Source organism: Botryllus schlosseri, chromosome 2 (assembly GCF_051294905.1).
Source record: "Botryllus schlosseri isolate E-star chromosome 2, Bs_hap1, whole genome shotgun sequence".
Classification (NCBI taxonomy): domain Eukaryota; kingdom Metazoa; phylum Chordata; class Ascidiacea; order Stolidobranchia; family Styelidae; genus Botryllus; species Botryllus schlosseri.
The window spans coordinates 29,353,317-29,379,871 of NC_137237.1; the positions used below are offsets into that span (position 1 = coordinate 29,353,317).

Here is a 26,555-nt window from a genome sequence, read left to right on the forward strand (position 1 = left end):
TGTTTTAAAACACTTTGTTTAAAACATGTTTTAAATAGTGTTTGAAAAAAAGGCCTTTTTAGAAAAAAAGAAAATTTTGTTTTTATAGTAAAATTATGCCATAATTGTGTAAATATTTTTCAAAAAACACGTATGAGCCTACCGACCATTACCACCGGATATAGCCGATATATATCGATATGAGATAACTGGAACCCGCAAAATAGTCGGTTCAACAGCAATAGTACAGATATTTTGCCGAAGTAGCTATTTTTCCCTATGTTTTCAATTGTCAATGTCAATCCACTATGACGTCACAATTAAATATTCGTGACGTCATGGCTTAAAAAAAGGTTTTAAACAAGTGCCTTGTTTTAAACATGTTTTTTAAAAATTTATTTTAGATTTAAATGCAACCCCAGTATTTATACTTGGAATAATAGGAATGGTGCAAACGTTAGGTTCGCGTTGGTGGTCCGTGTGCGAACCTCGGAAATGCGGAGGTTCGCGTTCGCGAATGAACCTTGGTAGGTTCTAATATGTGAGCCTCTTTCGTGTATTACAAATTTTCACGTCACATGTTTCACGCTGGGGCATCTGAGTCAGAGTAAGATATACAGCAGTGTGACTCAAGTTATTCGAATTATATTCTTCGTGTAGCTATTACATATATATTTTACATAATGGTTTACCAATGGCGTTCCCGCCTCTGTGTATAACTATCATTTTCTGCTCTTATTTAGAAAACTCTGCACTGAATGTAGAATTTTTGCCTTCTTAGAATGTTGCGTCAATAATAAATTGTTGTTGATGGATACTTTAGTGAGAACTTAACACTGCCGACAGGTGGTTTTAATGTGGCCTATGAACAATGAACATGTTCGACATTTGTGTCTTTGGAAATTATTTACGTCAAAGTATATATTACTAAAGACCTCAACTTTTGGGAAAATGTGCTGGATATTGCAATAATTTTTCTCGTTACTCAGAACAGACATGGGGTGATTACTTCACGGATGTAATCGATTGCGATTACGATTACTTGTGATTCCCACGATTACGATTACGATTACGATTACAGCAAAATCAGGAAGTAGTCGATTACGATTACGATTACATTTCAAAAGTAATCACGATTACTCACGATTACATTTGTTTTGCTTCTTAAAACTAATTTCAGAAGAGATATTGGAAGACAATATAAGGCTTGCGATGAAAAGGTCTAATGAGATAACAACTTTACTTATAAATTATACGTCATTTGCTTGTTACGTCATAATGCACCCATTGCCTAACTCTATACAGGATTATTCGTCGCACCCAACGATTTGCATTCTTGCCAGGTCCGTAACTGCCACACCCCAAACTCCCCAATAGGACCGGGAGCGAGCTCTAAGGGGACTTAAAAGTATTTCGTAGATCAACATAAATTGTTATAGAGTATTTTCAAGACAGTTAATTAACTTGAAAATTTTCTTCGAGCTTCGGGATTTATTGTCTCTAAATAGCTTGATTTTGAAATGCATACCTCTCCCTCTCAAGAAAAAAAGCAAGCATAATTTATAGGAATAGACATTTCGTGGGCGGTCATTACCCCACCACGACACACCGAAAGACGTATGCAATTTCGGCCAACATGCAACTCCACAAAGTGTGCTACCATAGAATGACCTTTGTGCCAAAACTTTGGGTATGTGTCCATTGTCAGTAGCCGCGCTCTGTGGTCGTGACGAATAGTCCGGTCCTTCCAATCTGAGCCCCAACAATGCAAATGCCACCCGGGGCACTCACAGAGGAATAAAGACATGACAATTTGTGTGTGCGTCCCACGAAAGTTTTTTTATTAGTCTGCTGCGTTTGGGTGACTACAGTATCTTTTGATTATATAAAAGGCGGGCGGTCACTAATTAACAACATTCAATGAAGTAATTATAACAACATACTAGATGCTATAATTATGAATTACGTGCCCCAGCTCTACCGGTAAATCTGAACGAATAGCAACATGATGCAATTACCAATATTATTGACGAAATTCAGTTATCAACTTGAAAACTGACCACCCTATGGGGCCCCAATACCAGGGGTTGTAATGACTCGAGTCGCCACATTTTGGTGACTAGACTTGACTCGAGTCATTTTTTCAAATGCGTAAATAGACTCGACTCGAGTCCATTTTTGTATTGACTCGACTTGCACTCGAGTCATTTTGTATGACTCGAGAATAGAACGGCCAAGACAGACATTTCATGTAACTTCGAAGAATAGTAAAGTTACCACATTATTTGTATTTCGTCTATCAGTCCTGATACTTGGAAATAGGGCCGTAAACTGTGAAAACTGATGAAAATTACTACATGATGAATACGAGCCATTCTATATCACTCGAGCAGAGTTGAAAAAAGTGGGTTGAACCGGATTGACATGAAAACTAATCTGTGAACATAACGACTTGGACTCGTAGGCCTACTCGAGTCAAACACTATGACTGGGACTCGTCCCTATACTAGCTGGCTTGGACTCAGACTTGACTCGGGGGTGAATTGAAAATGACTCGACTTGACTCGAGTCAAAACTATAAAAGTGAGATTGACGTGTTACTTGGCACATTGTGACTTGGTTACAACCCTACCAATACTAACGTTGGGAGTGGGCGACGAATTGCTGCTTTGGTCCTGATTGTGCCTACTACCCACGCTAACATGGTGTATAAGCGGATGGCTATGGCGAAGGTGTAAATGTCGAGTGAAGAATTGTGACATAACGATTGGCGCCCGTTTCATGTAGAGTCATATGAGAATAAGATAAAGTGAGCTTAAAATTCTTACACTTCAAACCGATACTGAAAGCTGCCGTTACGAGAAACAGCAAAGAACCGCTCGGTTATGATATATATCAGCAGCTGGTGATTTTAACTATCGTAATGTTTTATTTGACGAGTACAAAATTTCAAATCTTTGTCCGGTGTACGTACAATACATACGTATACTACATAGATAGGCCTACTGCTCGCCAAGCATCAACGGTCAAACTGCGTTCAACTGAGAATAAGTTACTATTTGAAACTAGGCAGAGTGGTGATTATTATCTTGCTGCGAGGTAGTGGCGTCTTGAGTGTATTGATAACCTGATATACAGCATGGCTTACACTCTTCTAACAATCACACAACAATGTACAGCGAATATATATTTACTACATGTGGATACTTCTTACGCAAGGACGAGCAAGGCTAATACTTCTGACGTAATAATGAGCAGTGGCGTTTGAAAATCAACCGTTTGCGCTATCCATAACCTGGTATAACATCTCTTCCTTGTTCACGAATATTCGGTCATGTCATACTCATTGTGCAAATAAAAAGTAATCGTTCTTTCACTAATAAATCGATTAGATATGTGAAGTAGTCGATTACGATTACGATTACTTTGGATTTTTTTCGAATGTAATCGATTGCGATTACGATTACTTGAAAATGCTGTAATCGTCGTAATCGATTACGATTACTAATCACGATTACCCCATGTCTGACTCAGAATTGCCTCGCGGGTCGGATTAAATCGTCTGGCGGACCGGCTGTTTGACACCCCTGATCTAGAGCTAAAGCCTGTGATGTCATTATTAGGAGCAATGAGGCTCATGAGTCCGACATTTCTTCTGTCAGTATGATATGTATCCCAATATTCCTTGTTCAATGTATGCCTTGTTCAACTCAGATTTTACCATAGTCAATAGTTCATGTAAACCTAAAATAATTGAGTGATCGTCCCTTTACGAAGCAATCGACTATATTTGCAAAACAATCGATTACGATTAATTTGTATTAATTTTCAAATGCGATCGATTACGAAAATAAATGCATGAAAATGTTGTTACCCCATAGTCTATAGTCGATATGCTTCAATGTTATCGCTTAATCTGGCACTTACAGTTACGGTTTAGGGGAAGGTGGGGCACAATGGATACAGCGACACGATGGTACATCGTGAATATTTTAAAACCTCTTCAGGAAGAATATACATCGCTTCGATGATTTAGTACTGTCATTTCAGCCGTAACTCTTATGTGGTTTGATTTCGCCAATGTCGCTGCCTTTGTCAGAAAATTTCGAGTACCTTAATTTTACATCGCTACCTTTCGATCATGTTTTAGAAGCGTACATGCCGTTTGTTCTGCTTGAAATTAGTACACAGCTTAGTCGAATCAGTTAGTAGTCGCCCTGTATGCTATTTTAGGCGCAGGATTGCGGTTTCAACATTTTTTGCACTGAAGAAGTGCTATGGGGCACATTGGGACAATTTGCTTAGGGCACAATGGCCTATTGATATTCAAAGCAGACTTTACAAAATATATAAACATCGAAAAAAGAGCGCGCAGAAACAAGACCGTCACCAACACGTCCACAAAAACATATTTTGAAGTGTCACGCAATAAGTCGAGCGCATTAAGGTTCATTTACCACCACTTATAATCAATGTGGATCGACGAGCCGGCAGCGATCTTCATGCATGTTTCATTACGATTCCAAACTTCGGGATGTAAGCTAAAACTGGTCTTTGACACCTGTTGATCCATCGTTTCTCAGGTTCTTGATAACTGATGCAGTGTTAATATTACTGTCCCATTTTCCTCCACCGCGCGTCCCATTGTACCACGCCTATGGGGCATAATGGGACGCAAAAGAAACGTCTTTCAAGTGGCTGTGCTTTCGATATCGATATTCATCCACCGTTTTGCTCAAGTTCATTGGTATTTCTGAATTAGTAATTTTTTTAGGACTGAAAATGTGATTTTTGGCCATCTGTGCCCACCTCCCCCTACTTTGTAAAATGCTGAATTATCACCGACAGAAAAGGTTTAATACATAGTTCCAATTGCAGTTTGGTGTCTCCGGCTTCGAAAAGGGGACGAGAGATCTAATAAGGTAGTAGTCTAATAGTTCCTACTCGTGTACTTGTGTACAGTCAAAAATTCCCCGCCATCTCATACTGATTAGGTATCCCGAATCTCGAATAAATTGAGAAGAAGGGGTACTGGCACACATTTATCAAACTCTTCCGCACCGACATTGAATCGTTGTATAAATTTTTCGAAGAGGTAATTAAATTATCTTAGATCCGTTTCCGCGACCAAAAGCATATTAGTTTGCATTTGTCTCTTTTAGGTGATTTTGACTGACTAAAAATAGTATCAATTTTTCGGGAACTCATTTTCTCTACTGCAATGATTGCACATCTGACAATAGAATTATGCGTATTCAAACTAGAGACAGCTTGGGTTTCATCATTCTGCTGTTATTTTCAAAGGTAAAAATAAGTCTACTCGGGCATCTGAAATCCTAGTGGCAATGTATCTTATTAATTTAGAATATATTTCAACATAAACTAAATTATAGAGAAATGTTCATTTGGTATAATTAGTACACTATACAAGTCAAAGACAAAAGGGTGAGAAGAGACCAGAGGGAGCTGTTCCATTTTGTTATTAAAATAGGCCTTATTATTCTCCCCACTTGACCAATCTATATAATACTATGTCAGGGGTTACCAACCTTTCCGGACAGAGGGTCGCAGGCGATATACTAATCATTGCACGGGCCACTTGGATGTTGATGATCTTTTCAGTGGTCCGATAGGAGTGAACCGGATTAGGTAACAGTGAAAACAAGATTTATCTTACTACGCATCAAAATCGGTAACTATTATTTAATGGATACTCCTAGCCACGCGAAGGGAGAAAACTTTCAAAGGTAATGAATGAATTCGGTCAATAAAATTGTTACTTGCATATATTGCGGGTCGCCTCGGTTTATCGCTGTGCTCATTTGGCAATGACAGGATCATTCGGAGCTTAGACATATCAATAATAGAGGTTTCGGCGAATATACGTCTATCATTTTGAGCAAAGCTTATGTCGTCGACGAAATTTCTACCAGTGCAGACGGGAAGTCGCATGTTGGACGACACGTTCTCTCATAAAAGCGAATATAGTCAGACCTAATTCTGTATTCTGGGCATATTTGGGGATACCTATACTATGATATCTTAGTCATCTACATCCCAAATTTTGCGATCAGGCTAATCAACTATTTTGTTTGCCTTTGCAACTTCATAATGAATTATCTGGGTCATTAAAAAAATATATATTACTAGTTTCAAGAATTACCTCGCAGGCTACCCCAAACTTTCTCGCGGGCCATGGGTTGACCGCCCCTATATTATGTGGCTTAAAATTATACACAGACCCGATTTGCAAGTTGGAGCTGTAACAGAATAGTACCCGTTTTCTGCTGCGACGCCCTATATTTTAAAACAATGCACATGAGTAGGCTACAGGCCCTTGCCTGTAGGCACCGCGCGGCACCACTAAGTGTCCAGAACATGAGCTTTAAATCTTTCATCCTTAGCGCACTCTTCAGAATCTTTCGTCGTCTTGTGCTCTCATTTATTGTGGATTTTACGAAACGCGATTGGATAAAAGTCGTTGCCCGGTCAGACTTTTCGGATTCGGACTTGACTATTGAAAGTATTCCTATCTTTTCGGGCTCGAAATGAACTAACGTTGGAAATATCATGCATGCATGGAAATCAATGGGTACCCACTTTAAAAATGTTCAACAACCCCTGTAATAAGCTTGCCTTATCTTTTCTGTGACTACTGATCTAAGCCAACCTAACTTATTACCTAAAATAACCCCCCTAAACTAAAATAGGCCTACCATAAAAATTAACTCAACCATAAACCACCCACCAACCTTTTCAAACTAATTCACAATGCTCGTGTGCCGAACGATCGGTAATAAAAGTCATATTCTCCAATTTACATCCTTCCACATTTTACCACAATATTAAAAAAAATCGGCTAACGAGTCCATGCATGTCGATTTATTCATAGAGAATTATTCATTAAGAAGAGGCGCCTTTGATTAAAGATCATTAATTCTCAATAAAATTTTGAATTGCAGGTAAAGCTGAGAGGTCCGATATCTGATTTAGTTCGTCACGGCGCCATGGCTTCTTTCATGCTTCGGGATCCACTAAAAAGGATTGAAAAGACGTTTATGGGTCAAGAATATGAACACTGGATATCTACTAAATGTCGATTCGATGGAGCGATGGTATTTTCGATTGAAATATAAGAAATGAAATATTGCCTTCGTGTTTCATCGACATTGTGGTGGGGTGGAGAAAGAGACTCTTTCGGCCTCTGCTGTGTGTGGACTTTACACGGCGGATCAGTGTTAAATGATCTGCAAGTTGGTTTTATTCCAGATCACCTTCATGCTGCCCGGCTTGGAACCGGCACTGTTTTGCTCACCACCGGCAAGGGTGCAGAGGAGACAGCCATTGAGGTGTAACTACTAAGGTCGCTCTTAGTATCCGTTGGTCGAATTGGTTTTTTGTTCTCGGGTGACGAGTATGGATAACAGTATTGTGATCAAGTCACTACCTTCGAGTCACGAGTCATCTCGAGTCATTGCAGATTTTGACTCGAGTCAAGTCAAGTCACTCGATTTTCAAAGGTGATTCGAATCAAGTCAAGTCATCCGATTTTTGAAGGTGACTCGAGTCAAGTCGAGTCAAGTCACGTCACGTCACGAGTCAAGTCACTATAGTCGAGTCAAGTTGAATTTTCAAAGTACGATACGTGATTCATGGTCATTGCATTTTGCTAACTGTTTTAAATACAGATGGGATTCCCATTTATTCTGAATCGAGGAACGAATAAAGAGTTGATTATACACGCAAGAAGGCGTTCTCTCGCTCATGCATACGTATAGAAATGTCAAACTACGCAAGCATAGCGGTATGGCCTCAGTCTATATCAGGGGTGGGAAAACTACGACTTGCGAGCCGCATGCTGATCTTTGAGTCTTTGATTGCGGCTCTTCAATGAGTTTGCAATGTGCATTCGGTGATAATGAACGTAAGCCACTGTGCCTTTTCCGCCAAGATTCGCCCAATAATAATCACAAAGCTAGAATTTAAACCTCATTACGAAAACAAACACCAAAACCTTAATTGCCAAGAGTTACCAAAAAAATACATATTTACGGAGTATTATGATTACCGAGGTCCGCACTGTTTGAAGTCGATCAGTTCGATTTCAAACACCTTGCAGTCTAGGTGGAGACGCATCGTCTTATACCACACGATAATAAACTTCATTCGATACCCAGCATTTCCTTGTGACGGAATAAATTAGTATATATAAATTTTTGTGTTGTGACTCTTTTAAGGCAACGATTTTTGATATGCGGCTCGCGCGTGAACCAGCTCTGCCCACCCGTGATCCAGAATTATTAGCCAAAATATAGGATAGCATATGAAGCATCAGAGAGTTCAATAAAATGATATGGAGCAATACCCTACTGGGGCCTACGACCCTATCCACATATATAAATCCATGATATACAATTATAAACGTATGGACGATATTCGTTCGATTTATACAAGCAAGGGGGTTGGTTGAGGTGTGCAAGTTTACGAAAACGTAAGCTATAAGCTCCGATCACTGCGTTAACGATCAATTCATTAGTGATGCAACAATGCAGGCTCGGCACACTCAGTGAGTGATCGATCAACAATCCGAACTTATACAGGATACGGCGATCTAGTCGACATCGATTACTTGTTGACTTGAAATTGACTCGTAAATTTTGCTTTGAGTCACGAGTCAATCTGCATTTTTGAAGCGTCGAGTCAAGTCAAGTCAAGTCATTTTTGCAAAGTGACTCGAGTCAAGTCAAGTCATACGAAAAAGGTGATTCGAGTCTGACTCGAGTCAAGTCATGACTCGAGTCATCCCAACACTGATGGATAATATGATACATCTGAATATTTGACCTATTGGACTCATCTGACCGACCGGTGTAGGACGCCCTGAGCCCTCTCACGGTTCATACACTTTGTAAGATACAACATCATTATAGTACATCGCACATATCTGTATATCACGTGACTTATATCTTTCTTCTCGCTACCACGTGACTTACCATTTATCAGCTCGTGCATTTCAATTACAAACCAGACTCATCTGCGATATCCTACTGTATATTCCATGCATATTCGACCAATATATCTATCTGAGGCAATCCTGTCGTTGCATTCACGTTGAAGTTGTCAGATCAAGGACTTAACGCAGGAACGTGCGTCTTACTACCCACGAGCTAAGTATATCCACCCAGCCACACATTACGTGGGACTCAGGTTACAACTCTAGCAGGTTATCAGACGACACATCCTTCTGCACCGGTAAGCTCCGTAGCTAGTTTTAGTCACGCCGAAACCATCCCATAAATCGCTTATACGATTCTTAACCGGTCATCACTAAGGTCTTGATCGAACAAATATGTGAGCTATTTTCAATGAAAAGTCGTATTTTTCATGATTCCAAGACTTATTTGCCTAGCGGACTCGGATTCTTGGTTATTGCGAGACTGTACCCTGATTTGCATATATTCGTGGCATTTGCACCCATTTTCAATTTTCCTGCTTCTTTGAAATGAACTACAAGGCGATAAGATTTGAAGTTGGGTTTTATTGCTATATATTTCGAAATGAACCCGGGATTGAGATTTGAAAATGCATTCCAATCTCAAAATCGGCATAGGATATGAGCTAAGAAGGTAATTAGGAATGAATGATTGAATTGACTGTGGCTGCGGATCTAACCGTACAGGTTCGTGTATACAAATGAATTATAAGATAAGTTCGAAGTGTGTACAAACGTATATTTCATGTGTTATTTTAACAACCAATTTTCGCCCAAATATACTTATAGATTTACCTGTTATGTTAATAAAGGTGACATATCCTCTCGACGGGCTGAAAATGTCATTGGCGGCGGAGCATTTATACTTCGCAGAGTCTTCCAGGGTGGCGCTTTTGATGATTAGTGTTGCCTTCCCTGGCTCAATTTTTTGAAGAGGTTCTTTCCAAATATTGTCCGTGGGTACGCCGTCCTGTCTCTGCCATTTGACGTTGACAGTCGAAACTCCAGATCCAGTACATTCGATCTCAATCGTATCTCCGACTGTGTAATCCTTTCTACTGTTCGACAGAGCGAGAGGGAAAACTGCGTGTAATTGAGAACAATATGTTAAGCAGCGTCATAAAACTAAATAGGTATATGTGATTGGCCGAGAGAAACCATCGATACTGGTAATCGGCGTGTGTATCACAGAACTTCCAATTTTTCAAAACCAGACTTGTTGAAGTATTCAGATATATTTTGTCGTCATGACATACTTGCTTACTAACGAAGCTCGCATATCACTTCAACATATATACTAGAGTCTAGACCAGTGGTTCTCAACGTTGGCGATATTGACCCCAGGGGGCGATTTAGCAGTCTAGGGGGGCGAAAATAACGAAGGGGGCGATAAGGGCGATAGCGCGTTAAGACGGCTATATTGGAGTCGGGACCGTAACAACCACACCCCAAAATTAGGGGCAAAAATTATATCGTGAATTAACAAAAATTGTAGTGTAATTTTTCAGAAATTCATACAATTTTTTCCAAAGATTTTTGCGCTGCGCGCGATTTTATAAATTCATATATCTTGACTTTGTGGTACCCGTCCCCCAACAAAAATACGCATGATTTATGGAAATGGGAGACTTCGGGGTCAGCCATTACTACGCCACGACGCACCAAGACATATGAAGTTAGAGGTCATGTAACATGCGACTCCGAGAAGTGTGCCAGAACGATCAGCAGCGAGAAGACCTTGGCCGAAAAGGAATGCCCTTGTGCTGACCGAAAACTAAGATATGTATACTTATACATATATGTTTAATTGTCCATATGTGCCTCAATGGCTGGCATCGAATGTTCCTGTCCTAGCGACCTTAACCCTACAGGACAAATGCCATCCCGCAAAGAAAAAAATATTTACCAGTTAAGAAATACCAATTTGAAATCATGTGCGTCTCTTAGTTTGTTACGTTTTTGACGATTTCCATACCTGCTGATATAGCAGATATAGGAGGTCACGAGATAGCATCATGTAACGAAGTCAATATAACAACGATTCCGCCGCTGGTTGCTAGTTGATTTGACCAATAGATAACAATGAATTTTGATGTGAAATTTATTCATATGCACAAATTTGAACATTCTACCAGAGTTGGAATCACGACGGCTGGTAAACTGAATTCAGATTTGCAGTAGGCCAAGGAGTTTCTGGTTATTCTAAATATTCATGTGAAATCCAAGTATATATTCAGTCACATATCAGATTTAGACTTGTATTAGGAAATGATATGAAACAAACAAACTCAAATTTTTACATTAGGTTCGAATCCATGGATCAAATGCGAAGCACGATGGATATGTGAAAATATTGAAGAAACTCATGTATGGCGACAAGGCTTGGCGGGGTTGATATAGGAAATTGAGAGTTAGTATAATGCTCGTGCCTGCACGAGTAAACATGTCTAAAGTAATCATCTCCTACCATCTTCACACACGTAACTCGTCGATCCTTCGCAGTTGTCGGCGTTTAAGCAGTTATGCGTTCCATCTACCCAGTAGCCGACCTTGGAATTCCTAAAATTAAATCGAAAGTCATGCAGTCATGAATAATAATAAGAAGAAGAAGAAGAAGAAGAAGAAGAAGCAACCGCCCGGATATAATCGTCAAACTAAAAAAGAAAAGAGAATGCTTATTCATTGAACTGGCTGTCCCAGCTGATCACAACCTACTGCAAAAAGAATCAGAAAAACACTCCAGATACGCAGATCTCAAAATGGAATGTGAGAAAATGTGGCGATGCAAAATAAACATTGTACCGATAGTCATTGGCGCTACAGGGGTCGTGAGCAAAAAACTCATGAGACATATCCAACAAATTCCGGGTAACGTTCGATTCGACATGATCCAAAAGATCACACTATTGGGCACTGTGCACATTCTTCGGAAGGCCTTGAATGCACCACTGGACTAAAATTACACTTGTGAATCACAGCATGATTTCTGTAATTTCGATTCTTCATCTTAAATCATCTCTACCTCTGCTCTGTAACCCTTGCCAATTCTTCATCTGCTGCAATTCTGTAATCTGACTTCTCCATGTATTGCATAGGAATATCAATTTGAATGTAGGGTACTGAAATTTTAAAAATTTACTCCAATCTCGCCATTTTCCTTTGGGGGCAGGCTGCTCCCCGGATTATGTGTGTATTTACCAGTTTTACTGTGAATAAAGAATATAATAATAATTATAATAATAATCTACCTCTGCTCTGTAACCCATGCCAATTCTTCATCTGCTGCAATTCTGTAATCTGACTTCTCCGTGTATTGCATAGGAATAACAATTTGAATGTATTACTGAAATTTTAAAATTTACTCCAATCTCGCCATTTTCCTTTGGGGCAGGTTGCTCCCCGGATTATGTGTGTATCTACCAGTTTTTACTGTGAATAAAGAAGATAATAATAATAATAACCACTGGACTAAAATTACACTTGTGAATCACAGCATAATTTCTGTAATTTCGATTCTTCATCTTCAATCATCTGTAGCCTACCTCTGCTCTGTAACCCTTGCCAATTCTTCATCTGCTGCAATTCTGTAATCTGACTTCTCCATGTATTGCATAGGAATATCAATTTGAATGTATCACTGAAATTTTAAAAATTTACTCCAATCTCGCCATTTTCCTTTGGGGGCAGGTTGCTCCCCGGATTATGTGTGTATTTACCAGTTTTACTGTGAATAAAGAATATAATAATATAATAATTTATAGAGCGCCGAATATAACAATATGTCATTACTACACTAGGGCGCTGTACATAAAAGGCAATAAAATATAAAAGTAAACGATATGTATAAAAGACAAAGTGCATATAGTTGTAGGGCGGAATGAACACTACTCTAGTTCGAACGCTCGTGTGAATAAAACGGTCTTGATTTTGCGTTTGAAAACATATAGCGAGTCACATAGTCTAATAGAAATTGGAAGATTGTTCCACAGAATGGCGGCCGAGGAAGAAAAGGTTCTCACGCCGTAGGTCGATGTTCTGACTCTTGGAACTGACAAGAGCATTTGTTACTGAGAACGTAGCGCTCTTCCAGGATTATACATTGTCACTAGCTCACGAAGATACGCTGGTGCACTTCCCTCCATGCATTTGAAGACGTGCATAAGAAGCTTGTATTCATGAACAGTGATCAGCTGTAACTCTTCCAAAATGCGTGCGCATACGGTATTTTACATCGGCACCGCCGTGTAGAGTGAAGTGTACCCTTACTACACAAAAGTAGATATCCGAAATTTTACCACGATGTCCACGGTGTTCCCTGATTTATTCCTATCCAGCCGCGTCCTTGTAAGCATTTTACCCCGAGTTCAAATTCTCATTTTTTCCTGCGCCGATCTGTGTTTAGATTACGTTTACTTCGCTCACCAGTTAATGCTTTTTTCGATTTTCGCAATTACGGCATCCGAATCCACCACAGCAAGTCTGAACCCGTCCTTTTTACAACCGCTTCTCGCCATCTCCTGCGTGCCTTTCTCGACGTCAAATTTTCGGATTGAGAAGAGTCTGTCGTCAATCTGACTCCTTTTATATTCGGACGGTTCTACAAGCAAAAAGGGTTGTATTTGAATCAGTTGCCGTTGCGACGAATCGAGATTATTCAACTAGATCAGGGGTTCTCACTTCTCAACCAGTGAGAGTTCTCAAGTGGTGAAAATTTAGTTAAATTTGTCTTGTTATTCGCTCTAAAATAGGTTTGCTGTTCATAATATAGAATTATAAGTCGGCTGCATAACGCTTTTCATATGACTATGATGAAACCTATTGGCATGTATGGAGTGACAATGTCGAACATGAAAGGGGGGAGGGGGAACGGCAGCTTTTGTTTCCCAGCTATGACAATCTACAGCTAACAGCGACAAAAGTAATTTCGATTGTATAACAACTGCAAGTCAATACTCAAGTTACCAAGTATTACGGCAGGGTCCATGGCCATGCAAGTGCATTGGCATATGCCGTTGGAAAGGGCGTGTACCGTGTGAAGTGCATTAAATTTGGACGAAAGCGTATTTGATGTAGATTCGAGGTACTTACTTAGGAAGGTCCTGTTATTGTAACAGAAAAATAGCCATAGTTGCAAATTTTATCAATTATCAACTTCCTGTGAAACTATATACGGCACCACCGCAACGAATCGTGATGGATTGAGGATTAAGTGCAATAGGCCTGCATTGTCCGGCCTTGAAATCATTAAACATAATGCAAGAGTTACATGAATTGATTGTATCAGTGAATTGAATACTCTGAGATCACAACTTCATTAGGTGATTTCGATCCGACCATCGTCGCGCGAGGACGTCTCGAGGCAGCTTTAAATATTGCACAGGATTTGTGCAGCAATAGCATGAAAATCCGATCTTATGGAACTCATTTTTTTTGTTCGTGGCGCACAAAGCCGGAAACCGCGAAACTCGCCATTATAATATTAATAATAATATTAACTTCAGTAGGTACAAGAAATACTGTGTACATTGCACGATATTAAAAATTGTTTTCTCCCCTTCACCAAAAAATTGTTTGAAGCGGGCTCAAATTGTTTATGTCATTACCCACCACAGTGGAACTAACAATCCAATCACACAGTGGATTCAGTGTGTTGATGATTAAGTTTCGCGACGTTAGTGAACAGCGAACGGCCCCAATGTATACAATGGTTTCACGATCTGCCAAGGCCGTAACTGCCGTGCCCAAAACCCTCAATTGAGGGGAGATCGAAGGGGCCCAAAATTATTTCGTTGGTCTTTTGTCGGAAAATATTTAGTCAACATTAAAAATTTTGTCGCGCTTCTCGCGATTTCATGTCACTAGTGGTATAGATTTATATGACTAGTAAGAGAAAAGGTACGTATTTTGAAGAAATAGATTTATTGGCGCAGGCGATTATCAACGCATCAAACAGAACTATTATATGAGGCGGGCCTTAGAACAATTTCAAACCGGGAAATGGGCCACGGCCAGAAAGGGGTTGAAAACCACTGAACTGAACTCGTAGCTTCATATGTTTTGTTTTCTTTTATGTCCACTATCTATCTTATATGAAACCGTAGAACTCACACTTTGGTGGCGAGATAGCGCCAGAGGTGGTCTGTAACGAAGCACTTCTACTTATTTGAAGTACTCAAGTAGTTTTCCTCTACTGCTGGTACTTACTCGAATAGATTTCATTTTCGCTATATTCACTTCTACTTCGTAATATTCTGTGATCTACTTACTTACTTTTCGATATTTTCAGTTTGTCAAGTAGAAGTAGTTTAATCTTACAATTAGGAGGATAGCCTGAGGAATTTCGAGACTGTTTTTCTGGAGTATTCAACTGTCATAGAAGTGGAGTAAAGCCCAGAATTTTCGTCGTGCTTCGCGCTCAGTTGATACAGAGTAACCATTATGATTTCACGAAAGTATAAAATATATAATTTATATATTATAAGTAGTGGGTTGGCGTGGTTCCTTTCACACTTCATTATCGCCCACGCTCACATGGAATATTTAATGACAGTATATATGGCTCATCATAACGTTTGTAACTCATGTTTCGAAATCTAGCATTAATTTATCATATCGTAATTCAGCAGTCTATAGCGTGTCCTAATCTGGAAAAGTAGACTCTGACTTTTTTTAGTTTTAGAGTTTTTAATCATACCACCTCAACACCTTCGAAACATTCTTCTAGACTTAAGACACGAAATGCATATAACGTTTTTAGAAGTAGTATATATATTTCACTTTCAATTCTCAGTATCATTGACTTCGGGTTCTAATTAATATCAGTTCTTTTGTCTGGAGAACATACATGTTGAAGTATAAAAGCAAGTGTAGTAATGCCTTTATTTCCGAAAATAAAGTTAAATATGACATTTTTACGATCCACGATCCACGATCCACGATCCACCATCCACACATCCACGTAAGCGGTGTCTTACAAAAAGCCTCAAAGTTGGCCGCGCTACAAGTCGGCAGATACCGATACAAAAATCAAAAAATCGGCCTGGGGTTAAATGACCATTGTAGTCGACAAACACCATGAATACCCCAAACAAACACACTTTATGTTGCAAATTATCATACCTACATGTAAAAAGTAGTTAGATCTATCATAATTCACAATAATATCTACCAAATCCAATAGCCATGGCGAGATATAAAAATTATTGAACTGATCGTGTTGATTTGTTCTACTATTGCGAATTAATGAAAGTGGTTACTTTTCGGGCTGCTACCACCTCTACTGCTTTACGTTCATATTTCACGCTCTAGGATTGTTGAGTATGAAATATAACTTATTGCGTCATTTCCAGCAAATCGTTTCGTATCGGGCGAATATTATTCACCTTGAAAGCAAATGAAGGGTTGCTCACGCCCGCAGTCAATATCATTCCACGTGTTGAATGGCCACTCTAAGGCAGCGCAATCTTCCTTTCTATGGTTATCCGGCTGACTCGGTCCCCTGCAAATTAGAACATCGCTAACATCATTTTGTTGATATGTAGTAGTCATTTTGAGGGATCTGAGAATATGGATAAAGATGTACTTAAAATGAGATACTTGCGACGCCACACTTGGATGGAATAGGACCCTCGTAGGGAAAACAATACGTATTACCACGCAGCGTACTGGTAGGTTATACAGCTGCAACACCTATGTGTAGCTTTTTCGACTTCGGCCGCGTTCGACTCCAGAACTTTTCGCTCAATGTTGGAGGTGTGAATGAACATAAATAGCAAAAACAACCACTTCAAAATGGTACTTCTAGAAGCTACAACATGTTTCACTACCGGCGCATGCCGTCAGAATGTTTTACCAGCTTGCACCCAACGAGTTTGGAAATCCTCGCTTTTCGTTTTCACTGTTCGTTTGGTTTTGATTACCAAACTCCCAAGCAGGGTTGTAATGACTCGAGTCATGACTCGACTCGAGTCCGACTCGACTCACGTTTTTCAGATGAGTCGACTTGACTCGAGTCATTTTCTCAAATTACAGAAATGACTCGAATCGACTCGAGTCAATTTGTGTATTGACTCGACTTGGACTCGAGTCATTGCGCATGACTCGAACCAAGTCATATGACTCGAGACTCAGAAGACCAAGACCGACGTTTCATTGTAATTTCGAGGAATAGTAAAGCAATGACACTATTGGGATTTCGTCTATTGGTGTTGGTACTTGAAAATGCGCCCAGAAACTGCTAAAATGACGGAAATTAGTATATTATAAATGCGAACCATTCGATATCACTTAACAGAGTTACAAAAAGTGGATTTAACAAGCCTTTAACTGGAAACTCGGCAGTCAACACAATGACTTTGACTCGACTCGAGTCATAATACCATGACTCGGACTCGACCCTCAGCTCGGTGACTTGAACTCGGACTTGACTCGGTGGTGGTGGTGAATTGAAAATGACTCGACTTGACTCGAGTCAAAACTATAAAACTGACATTGACTTGTGACTCCGAGCATTGTGACTTGGTTACAACCCTGCTCCCAAGTAAGACTGCAGATGTTACTACGACATAGACTCTGGTATTTTAGAGTCCTTTTTCGCCGGACAATCGAGACATCAACATAATTCACTTCACACCAGTGACGTGAAATCATATAAAATGGTGTAGCTAGATTCCCCTCATAGCCTATATATAGTAACTGGTATGGCAGATTTGTGGCAAGAAATGAGAACTACTTTATTTGCACAGAAATTCTGAAAATATGACGAATCCACGTTTTTGTTTACAATATAGATTCGGAGCAAATTCCTACAATGCCATATACAATATTCAACGCTTGCCTTGATCTATTATTTATAATACTCAGCCAGTAAAGTAATCCTCAAGTCATGAGCCGAGACTCTAGAGTCGTAGTTGGACAGATTTTTACCATCAGACTGCCACGAGAGCCGCTGTAAGGCCTATCTTCAAGGATTTGGCAGTACCTGTACTCACCAATTTGTATATCCGGAAACTGGAGTGCCATCATTCCAGAGCCACCTGCCTTCATTGTCGAGATCATTCATGCCGATTATTGGGCTCCAATAATAAGCACTGAAATTTAAAAAGACTTTCAGGGTATTGATGATGCAGAAAAAAAAAAATTTTAATAGAGGATTCATTTATCCTGGCAATCATGGGCGGTAAGGGGGCTTGTGATCAAAGGGCTTGATAAATCCTTATTTAGAAAGCAACATGGAGCGGCATCCTATGATTTAAAATATCTCTATGCTTATTAGCACTGTTTCCTCTAAGCTGCGCGCGTGCGCGGCAGCGCGCAGAAAAATATGTGCTATCCCCGAAAAAGCCGAAGTGATGACCTTTTTTATAGTCGTTACGCAATGCTGTCTAAGAGATCGCGCAGTGAGATGGTGAGTGCGCGCAGTGTCATGAAAATTTAGAGGGGACATTGCTTATTAGTTGGGGTTTTTTGAGTCGTCACACCTAAGTGCTGGCCCGAAACTAAAATTAGCTTCTTTTACTATGAGCTGTTTATTGCCAACGAGTTGAAGGTAAAGGTGTCATGATAGACTCAATAAGAGTACTTTCAAACTTCTGATACAAAAATTTCAGTGTGCTAAAGGTCGTTTAGTCAGGATCCGACTATTCCTCGTTTTGGCACGCTATAACATACTTTTCATTGCATGCCCAATTCGATCTCGCCTTCCGTGACATGCCACCTCATTTTTGTCGCGTGCTTTTTTAAATTAATTTCTTTTCTTTCAGTGTGCTGTGCATGTCTCCTCTTTACATTGCCTAGGCCAGTTGTTCTCAAAGTGACGGGCGCTACCGCGTGAAAGCATCTGAAGAGGGCGCGAAGATGCGTTCAACTGAAAAAATTCGCGCTTTACGTGATTTACCCCCGACTCGTAGTTATTGCTCTGTGTATAATCATAATTTCAGAGTTAAGAATTGTCTCATTCACATTCATAACCATCCATGCAATCAAACTACCCGTTGGGATTGCTAGCATTCTGGCTGCATTTTCTGAAATGACGATAAGGGAGCGCGAACGTTTTCACTATCATAAAGGGGAGCGTGTCTAAAAAAGTTTGATAACCACTGTCCTAGGCCAAGGTGGTTGTCTGATTTCAAGGACTAGTCGTTTCGAGACCCTTCTATCTTTTCATTGTATCGCCATTTTTGCGGTGTATTGAACTGATGAAAATTGCTAATAACAAACCAAATACCGATATCGAAACGCCCCAGTCCAGTCTATCCAGGGGTGTACTGGTCCACTGGCCTAGGCCAAGGTGGTTGTCTGATTTCAAAGACTACTCCTAGTCGTTTCGAGACCCTTCTATCTATTCGTTGTATTGCCATTTTTGTGGTGTATTGAACTGATGAACATTGCTAATAACAAACCAAACAATAATATCGAAACGCCCCAGTCCAGTCTATCCAGGGGTGTACTGGTCCGCCCTCAAGATTAACGGTCCACGGCCTGACCTTTCGATCTCGCCTACCTCGACATGTCACCTCACTCTGCCGCTTGCTTTTTATTTTATTTTTCTTTCACTGAATGCCTCCTCTCCATCGTCTATGCCACTGGTCGGAAACCTATGGCTCGCGAGCCATATATGACTCTTATGGGTATAAGATTTATTTGTCAAATATTTATTTTTATACTGAATTGATCAATATTGCTGCGACTTGTTAGTAAATTTTCATCACGGCTAGAATAATTACTACCGCGGCAACATGTATATGAGATCGGACCCCCTCTTTTTGAAATCCTTAAATTTAAGTTACTGTTGCGCCGGCGGCGAATATCACTAACGAATTTGATTCGAAATCTTTGATTGCGCGATACGTTAGTTCAGTGGTTCTCAACCTTTTTGACCTCGCGGCACCCTGTGGACATGAAAAATAGTTCGCGGCACACCAGCACAGCAGTTGTGAGATTTTTTGGGCTACAGCACCTGAAAACCACCTGAATACTTAGCAGGAAGTGGGTGCTGCTGACTAATGTGAGCACCACTGCAGTCAATCGTAAATTTTTATGTATTAACCCATATCAGCACAGGGATTTTAGGTAACTTAATCGGCGCACACGTTGACAAATTGTCAACCTGGCATTTTCTCTTGTTTCTCAATGCAAAGACGCTAGTCTCGTAGTGAATTTGTTATTTTAAAGGATTTTATATTGATAAAACCTTAAGAAACGATCATTGATACTAATTTGGAGGAATGTTTTCTTCCACTTACGGATGATGATGATTCCGGAACATCTAATTGACGCACCTACGGGGCTCGTTCACTTTCGGACCAAACTCAGTACAGCCTTACGGAGCAAAAGGGTTTTTGGTCCGAAAATGAACGAGCCCCGTCCTGGTCCGGGTTCGTTATATTCCGATTTTAGAATTAGGCTGCGTGATTCGAAAAATGCCACTTTTGAAATGTTAGTCAACATATTAGCTCTCAGATAAAATGCAAAGACACCTCAAATATGTGACTGGCAGTAGTGAACTTGAAGAGTTCTTTCCGAACTACATTCAGTGTAGTAGAATTTATTAACTCAAAAACTCTTCGTGTGCCCGTTATCAAGAGTTCGCGGCACAATTAGAAGCAGAACGAGTTTCTATGTAATCTTAAAATACCGTTAATTGTCTGTGTAATGTGTATTGTATTGTACGATTTGATTCTCTCTTGTCACGACTACTGGAGTACCGGTACAGCTAACTTTGTCTAGAGTTCCTTTTATTATTGCATTGTTACGTCATAATTAGCCAATTTGGTTTTCTGTAGATTTCTCATTGTGTGGTTACCTCCTGATAAGGGGTACACGAAAAGCCTTCGAGGTAATATACTCTACTGCAATTACTGTAGTTCTGAAAGCAATATTGAACAGTTCTACCGGAAACAAAACAATTTATTTAATTTCATTACTAACAAAAGTCAGTGCGAAATTTGCGCTCGACTTCTAGCGCATATCCAGTCAATGTCTCGATCACAGGATGCACATGCACATATGATAATGCTATTATCACCCTCATCTCTTCTTCAATAGCAAGTAACCTCCCTATTTATTTGGGCTTTTATGTTGACCAGAATGGAAATCCAGTCTCGCGTGGAAAATTGAAGTACAATCACAATTGCCTTTTCTCCAATGCAATGATATTCCTTCCGGATTTTCATTCAAAATTCGTCGACAGCCATCTCATTGTACCATAACTTCAAGCTTCCGTCAGTACGGATGTAAATCAGCTCTATACCTCCTCTTTGAGATTTAAAGTAAAATGGGTTCTTGTGGCAAAAATGGGTTTCTTACCCATCCATAGTTTTCGGTGACTAGTGTTGGAAAATAAGCGTATATTTTTGCATGCAAACAATTGAGATGCCGAACAAATTATTGCACGATTTCCCTGTTATTCGTTTCGGAGAAATGGGAGAACATGGTACAAATTCCTGCTGCTGCTTGTACTGACCACATTTTGAATTTCTTTCAATTCTCTAATTTTGCAACAGTTTTCATTCTTGCTTGCGTACTGGAATTTGTCTTATTTAGGTGGTTAGAGATAGGCCTATCTACCAATCATGCTAATATCTCTGAACATGTCACAAATACGTCTACGAATGGTATCATTTGACATGGGAATGGTTTTTAATTCAGCTGCAACTTTGGTCACAAACATCTTATTGACAATTCCAGTGCAAGACGAAAAAATACCTTTCTCTGCTTCCACGCGAGGCTTTGAGAATTGTACAAACTTCACATCAAGCTCGATTTAGATTATTTATTGATCGTTTTCTATATACTAGAATTATTTAGCTCATAATTTGAAAGTTTCGAAGAAATCGCTCGCGGCACACTTGAGAGACGTAAATGGCACACTAGTGTGCCGCGGCACACCGGTTGAGAACCACTGCGTTAGTTGATCAAAGATAGTAGCAGTGTTGGGATGACTCGAGTCACCTTGTTCGTATAACTTGACTTGACTCGAGTAACTTTGATAAACTAACTTGACTTGACTTGACTCGGCGTATCCAAAATGTGGATTGACTCGCGACTCAGAGCAAAATTCTCGAGTCAATTTCAAGTCATCAGGTAATCGGTGTCGATAAAAATCGCTGTATCTTGCATATGGTCGGATTGCCCGCGAAACGCTGGAATAACCCGTGAGAGCGACTAATCATTCAATGATCGTGCGTTTCAGTGAGCCTCCAATGTTATGTCACAAACAAATTGACCACAAACGCAGAGATCGATGCTTATAGCTAGTATAGTAAAGTAATTTTATAGCAAAATGTCTACTTCTGTTCTCTGTCCTTACCTTAACCCAACCTCTTGTTTTACTGAAATTGAATTCGAATATAGTTTATATAGTCATCAACCATCGGCACAGGCTCTAATTGTATCATATTATATCATATCAATTTGTAAAATGTTATGTATTGCATCATATCAATTCGTTTCTCAATTCTCTATTTTGGCTGGTACCTATAAACTTAGCCTATGCAATAACTTACGTAGTTTAGCAGTTCTACGTATATGTGAGCGTGCATATTTAACTCTATATTCGTTCATTGGTTCAGAATCAATGACCAATCAATCAGTATTATATCAATCAGGTAGCAAAATGCAATGACGTAATCATGCCTCATAACTCGAGAGGGCAACTTGACTTGAATTGTGACTTGACTCGTGACTTGACTTGACTCGAGTCACCTCCAAAAATCGGGTGATTTGACTTGAGTCGAGTAACCTTCGAAAATCCATTGACTTGAGTTGACTCGAGTCAAAATGTGCAGTGACACGAAATGACTCGTGACTCTAAGGTAGTGACTTGATCCCAATACTGGGAGAGTAGTGGACATAACGACGGCAATATGATAACGCAGGTATCAAATACACATCGTATTCCTGATCTTCGCCATGAAATCAACTGCTGTGGACGTGACTTTCAGAATTACAAACTCGAAATCTAAACAACGCCTTATCCACGTTCTTGATTAGTAAGGGTAGTTGTGTAGTACCGGCGATAAAACTCATGTTAACTCATGTTACATGATACCGCCGAATACTTTGAGAATAGAGAAGTCGATCAGTATTTACATTTTCGGAATCAGTGCGGCAGTTACATCGAATTAATATCAGTTATAATAAATTCTAAGATATTTACGATGAATTGCGTTATCAATGGTGAGGCTTGGCTGTGCCTTACCTGTGGTTTCACGCTTTATTTAGGAAAAATAAATATGCAAATTGCGTGCATTTGGGAGAAAAATGTTCAAAATCTAGTTTTTCATGAACATCAATAAAAAATACCAATGGTAAATATTGCTTTCACAATTTTCGTTCACTCATCCTGACGACAGGTGAGGCACTGCCTCACTTGACTCACCTGACTTCACGTCACTGATGTATCAAAATTAAAGTGAGTATGCCTATACTGCTGTAGTGACCATGTTTGGCTTCACCTAAGCATGTGATCATGGGTTCTCGCATTTAAAAGGACCATCACGACGAACCTACGTTCTCGTATACCTCAAGTTTCGCATGCTCAAATAAGGCAACCAGCATAATTAGTAGGCTTACGAGTTTTTACGGAGGAAATGTGGCGCACACGATGAATCCCGTGTAAGTGAGTTCGAATGAGTGCTACCATGACGTTAGGAATTTCTAACTGTGACGTAACAGCTGATTGGTGTGTATGGTTCTTTGATAGTTAAAATGAAAAAAAAAAACGGCCAATATGACTCTTCGGTGAAAAAGGGTTCCCGAACCCGGCCTAGCCCAAGGTGAATGTCTGATCTCAAAGACTACTCCAAGTCGTTTCGTCACCTTCCTATCTTTTCATTGTTTCGCAATTTTGTTGTGTAGGCTATTGAACTGAATAAAATTGCTAATAAACCGATCCGACATAGATGAAATCAAATGTAATATTAAAATGGAAAATCATTTCATTTCCAGGACTAAACACAATCGGTTGCTGTCTTGTTAGCTAGCCGAAATACAAATAAACATGTACGCGAGTAAGCCGAGTATGCTGAATTCGTTTTGAACGAAATTTTCTCGTTTTCATGAAAGTTGTCATGATGAAGATCAAATATCCGAAGCGTATTTTCATGTGATAACTTCCCATGTGTTGTTCGAGGCGCCACATTATATCATAAATCATAGTATCCTACAGTGGCGTGGGCTCAACCAAATCGTATTAGGTCACTGATATTGGATGCGTCATTCTCTCAATTTGACGAAGGGAAATTTTCATCATTACTTCGTTTAGCTTGCAGAGAAAAAAATTTGATAGAAATAAGTATTATTACATTTTGCTATATATCCTGTTATAGGCCCCGTTACTCTCCAAATTGAGCCTCGGATTTTGCAATTAGACAACGTTAGCAGTGATACGCAATAATGCCATCTTGAATAATGATGTCGCCACTCAGGAGCAAGTGAGCACCGGTGCAGCTAGTGTAAAAGTGAGAGTGCTCAATCGCCGACGCAGTAATGGGCAATACGCTTGGGTTTTGCGCCGCAGCTCATCAACTCCTGATCTCCGGCATCGTTATTCAAGATGCCAAATTTCGTCACAATGAAAAATTCGAGACTGATTTTGGGGGTGATCAAGGGCCTCTAACAGAATAAATTTTATTTGCTGTAATCAGTATGGCGGTAGTTTTCGATTGATATGAATTTCATCAAATTTTGATATTCGCAAACCAAAGTAAATAGTGTCGTAAATTGCCCTTGGTCAAATGAAGAGAGTGACACTGATTTCCTTGTGTCCACACCACTGTGGGGTACTATGGTAGGACAATATGATCATAATATTTCAGCGTGAATAAATTTCAATTGCACATGATAATATTTAACACGCATGCTTTTAAATAGGGCTGGGCAAAATCGAGTACCTGAGGGATTCGATTCTGAATCACGTAATATGCTTCGAGTCGAGTCGAGTAATCGTGTATAGCTCATTATGGCGTCATAATAGAAAGTAATACGTCAAAGCTCAAATATATACCGTTTATGCCACCACAAAGAATATAATGCCTGTTATTCATTTCATAAATGATCTTTTGGTATTTTTTGGACCATGTCAATTTCATTCCACCTGGTGACAACTGTGGGATAATCATGAATTCGGAAATATGCTACGTCCAGTAACCTTTGTGGCGTACTGCATGTTTCGTATGCTACGATACCGCCAATCAAGGTTTTAAGTCTTCAACAGTGAAATAAGCAACGAAACTATAATTCTCGTTGATAAATCAACTTTCAGTGGCGAGAAGCGTACAATTTCAGTACTCGAAAAAATCGTATTTTACTACTCGACTCGAATCAATATAATTAATACTCGATTCAGATTCGAGTACGCGAATCATTGTACCCAGCCTTACTTTTAAAACAATAAAATTTGATTAAAGGGATAGAAATGATTACCAACCTCTGGTCTCGTTTATTGACACAATGAACTTTAAATGACGTCAATGGCTTGATTCGGTTTGTCATCAAATTTGAAATACAATATTCACTGTAATCCTAGGCTAATTGATGACGAGTGGTAGGCATTAATTTCGTGTTTATTTCAATGTGAATATAATATTTAATTGAATATAATATATAACAGGGGTCGGTAACGTATGACTCGCGAGCCATTTACGGCTCTTTTGATGATTTATATATGGTTCTCCTATTTTCAATTCGACACTTTATTCACATCGTATTTCTGCAACCTATTTGCCAATTTCCATGACGGTGAGAATAATTACTCTGATGGCAGCTGTTGTTTTAATGTATTCATGGCAGCCGAAACGAGTGTATGTGACATGAAGACAGTTTCATATCCGGGATTTTAGCGGCTTGGAATACGCCTTTCAAAATCCTAAATTTTATGTTAGATGTTGCCTGATGATGATTGTTCATTTAAATCAGTCCAATATAACAGTTTATTTCTATAATTGGGCAACACGGTCATTTACGGTTCCGCACCGGACACGTCTCATTCTTTGGATTCGATGCGGGGTTTGTGTAATTGCAAATACAAAGTTGCGGTCGAATCGACAACCAATATATCGCGCGCGAAATCGCCGTAGCTGACATCGCACGCATTGATATACTGGATTGCACGATGCTTTGATTGATCGGAAAGAAAGACGAGGCGACGCTCGTATGGCAATGCGGTTTTCAAATCCACATTGTCTACCTGATCATCGGCGAGAAATGAACTCTCTTGGAAGTGACATTACATAAAAAACGTTCCCGACTCCTGATGCATTGTATAATTATCAGTTGCTTTTTCGATATTCCGATTTAACTCGCTATGAACTCGCTGCCAACGATGATCCGTGTACATGAATCGGAAGCGAATATTAATTGTAAAGATTCGAGACGAACAGCAAGAGACAGCTTTTCCGGTATGTAAATTATACGATCCTTTTCTCAAGGAACTATATTTTTCCCAGCGACTAATCTCGATTCGAAATTGCTCGTGGGTACTGTGCTACTCAGTATCCAGCCGTCAAAGTATGAATTACTAACGGGATCATCGTTACGAATTTCGAGCTATTTGAGTTGTGAAATGAAAGTGGATTTCTGAAAA

At 39.6% G+C, this 26,555-nt stretch overlaps 1 protein-coding gene and 1 long non-coding RNA gene across 3 annotated transcripts in view; one reads left to right on the top strand and one right to left on the bottom strand.

Moving 5' to 3' along the window:
* LOC145457805 (uncharacterized) overlaps positions 1 to 26,555 on the top strand; it is a 569,341-nt gene that overhangs the window by 297,555 nt on the left and 245,231 nt on the right. The window lies entirely within an intron of this gene.
* LOC145457667 (C-type mannose receptor 2-like) overlaps positions 1 to 26,555 on the bottom strand; it is a 312,234-nt gene that overhangs the window by 284,130 nt on the left and 1,549 nt on the right. The window contains exons 3-8 of one of the 2 annotated variants that reach the window (XM_080335908.1): positions 17,962 to 18,060; positions 16,354 to 16,469; positions 13,394 to 13,568; positions 11,439 to 11,530; positions 9,767 to 10,054; positions 6,847 to 7,013 (exon numbers count right to left, since the gene is read on the bottom strand). In XM_080335908.1, the coding sequence (XP_080192034.1) occupies positions 6,997 to 7,013; positions 9,767 to 10,054; positions 11,439 to 11,530; positions 13,394 to 13,568; positions 16,354 to 16,469; positions 17,962 to 18,060 (787 nt within the window). In that variant the 3' untranslated portion in view covers positions 6,847 to 6,996. Of the gene's footprint in view, positions 1 to 6,846; positions 7,014 to 9,766; positions 10,055 to 11,438; positions 11,531 to 13,393; positions 13,569 to 16,353; positions 16,470 to 17,961; positions 18,061 to 26,555 lie in introns of those variants that run through there. The other variant, XM_080335898.1, reaches the window with a different exon arrangement.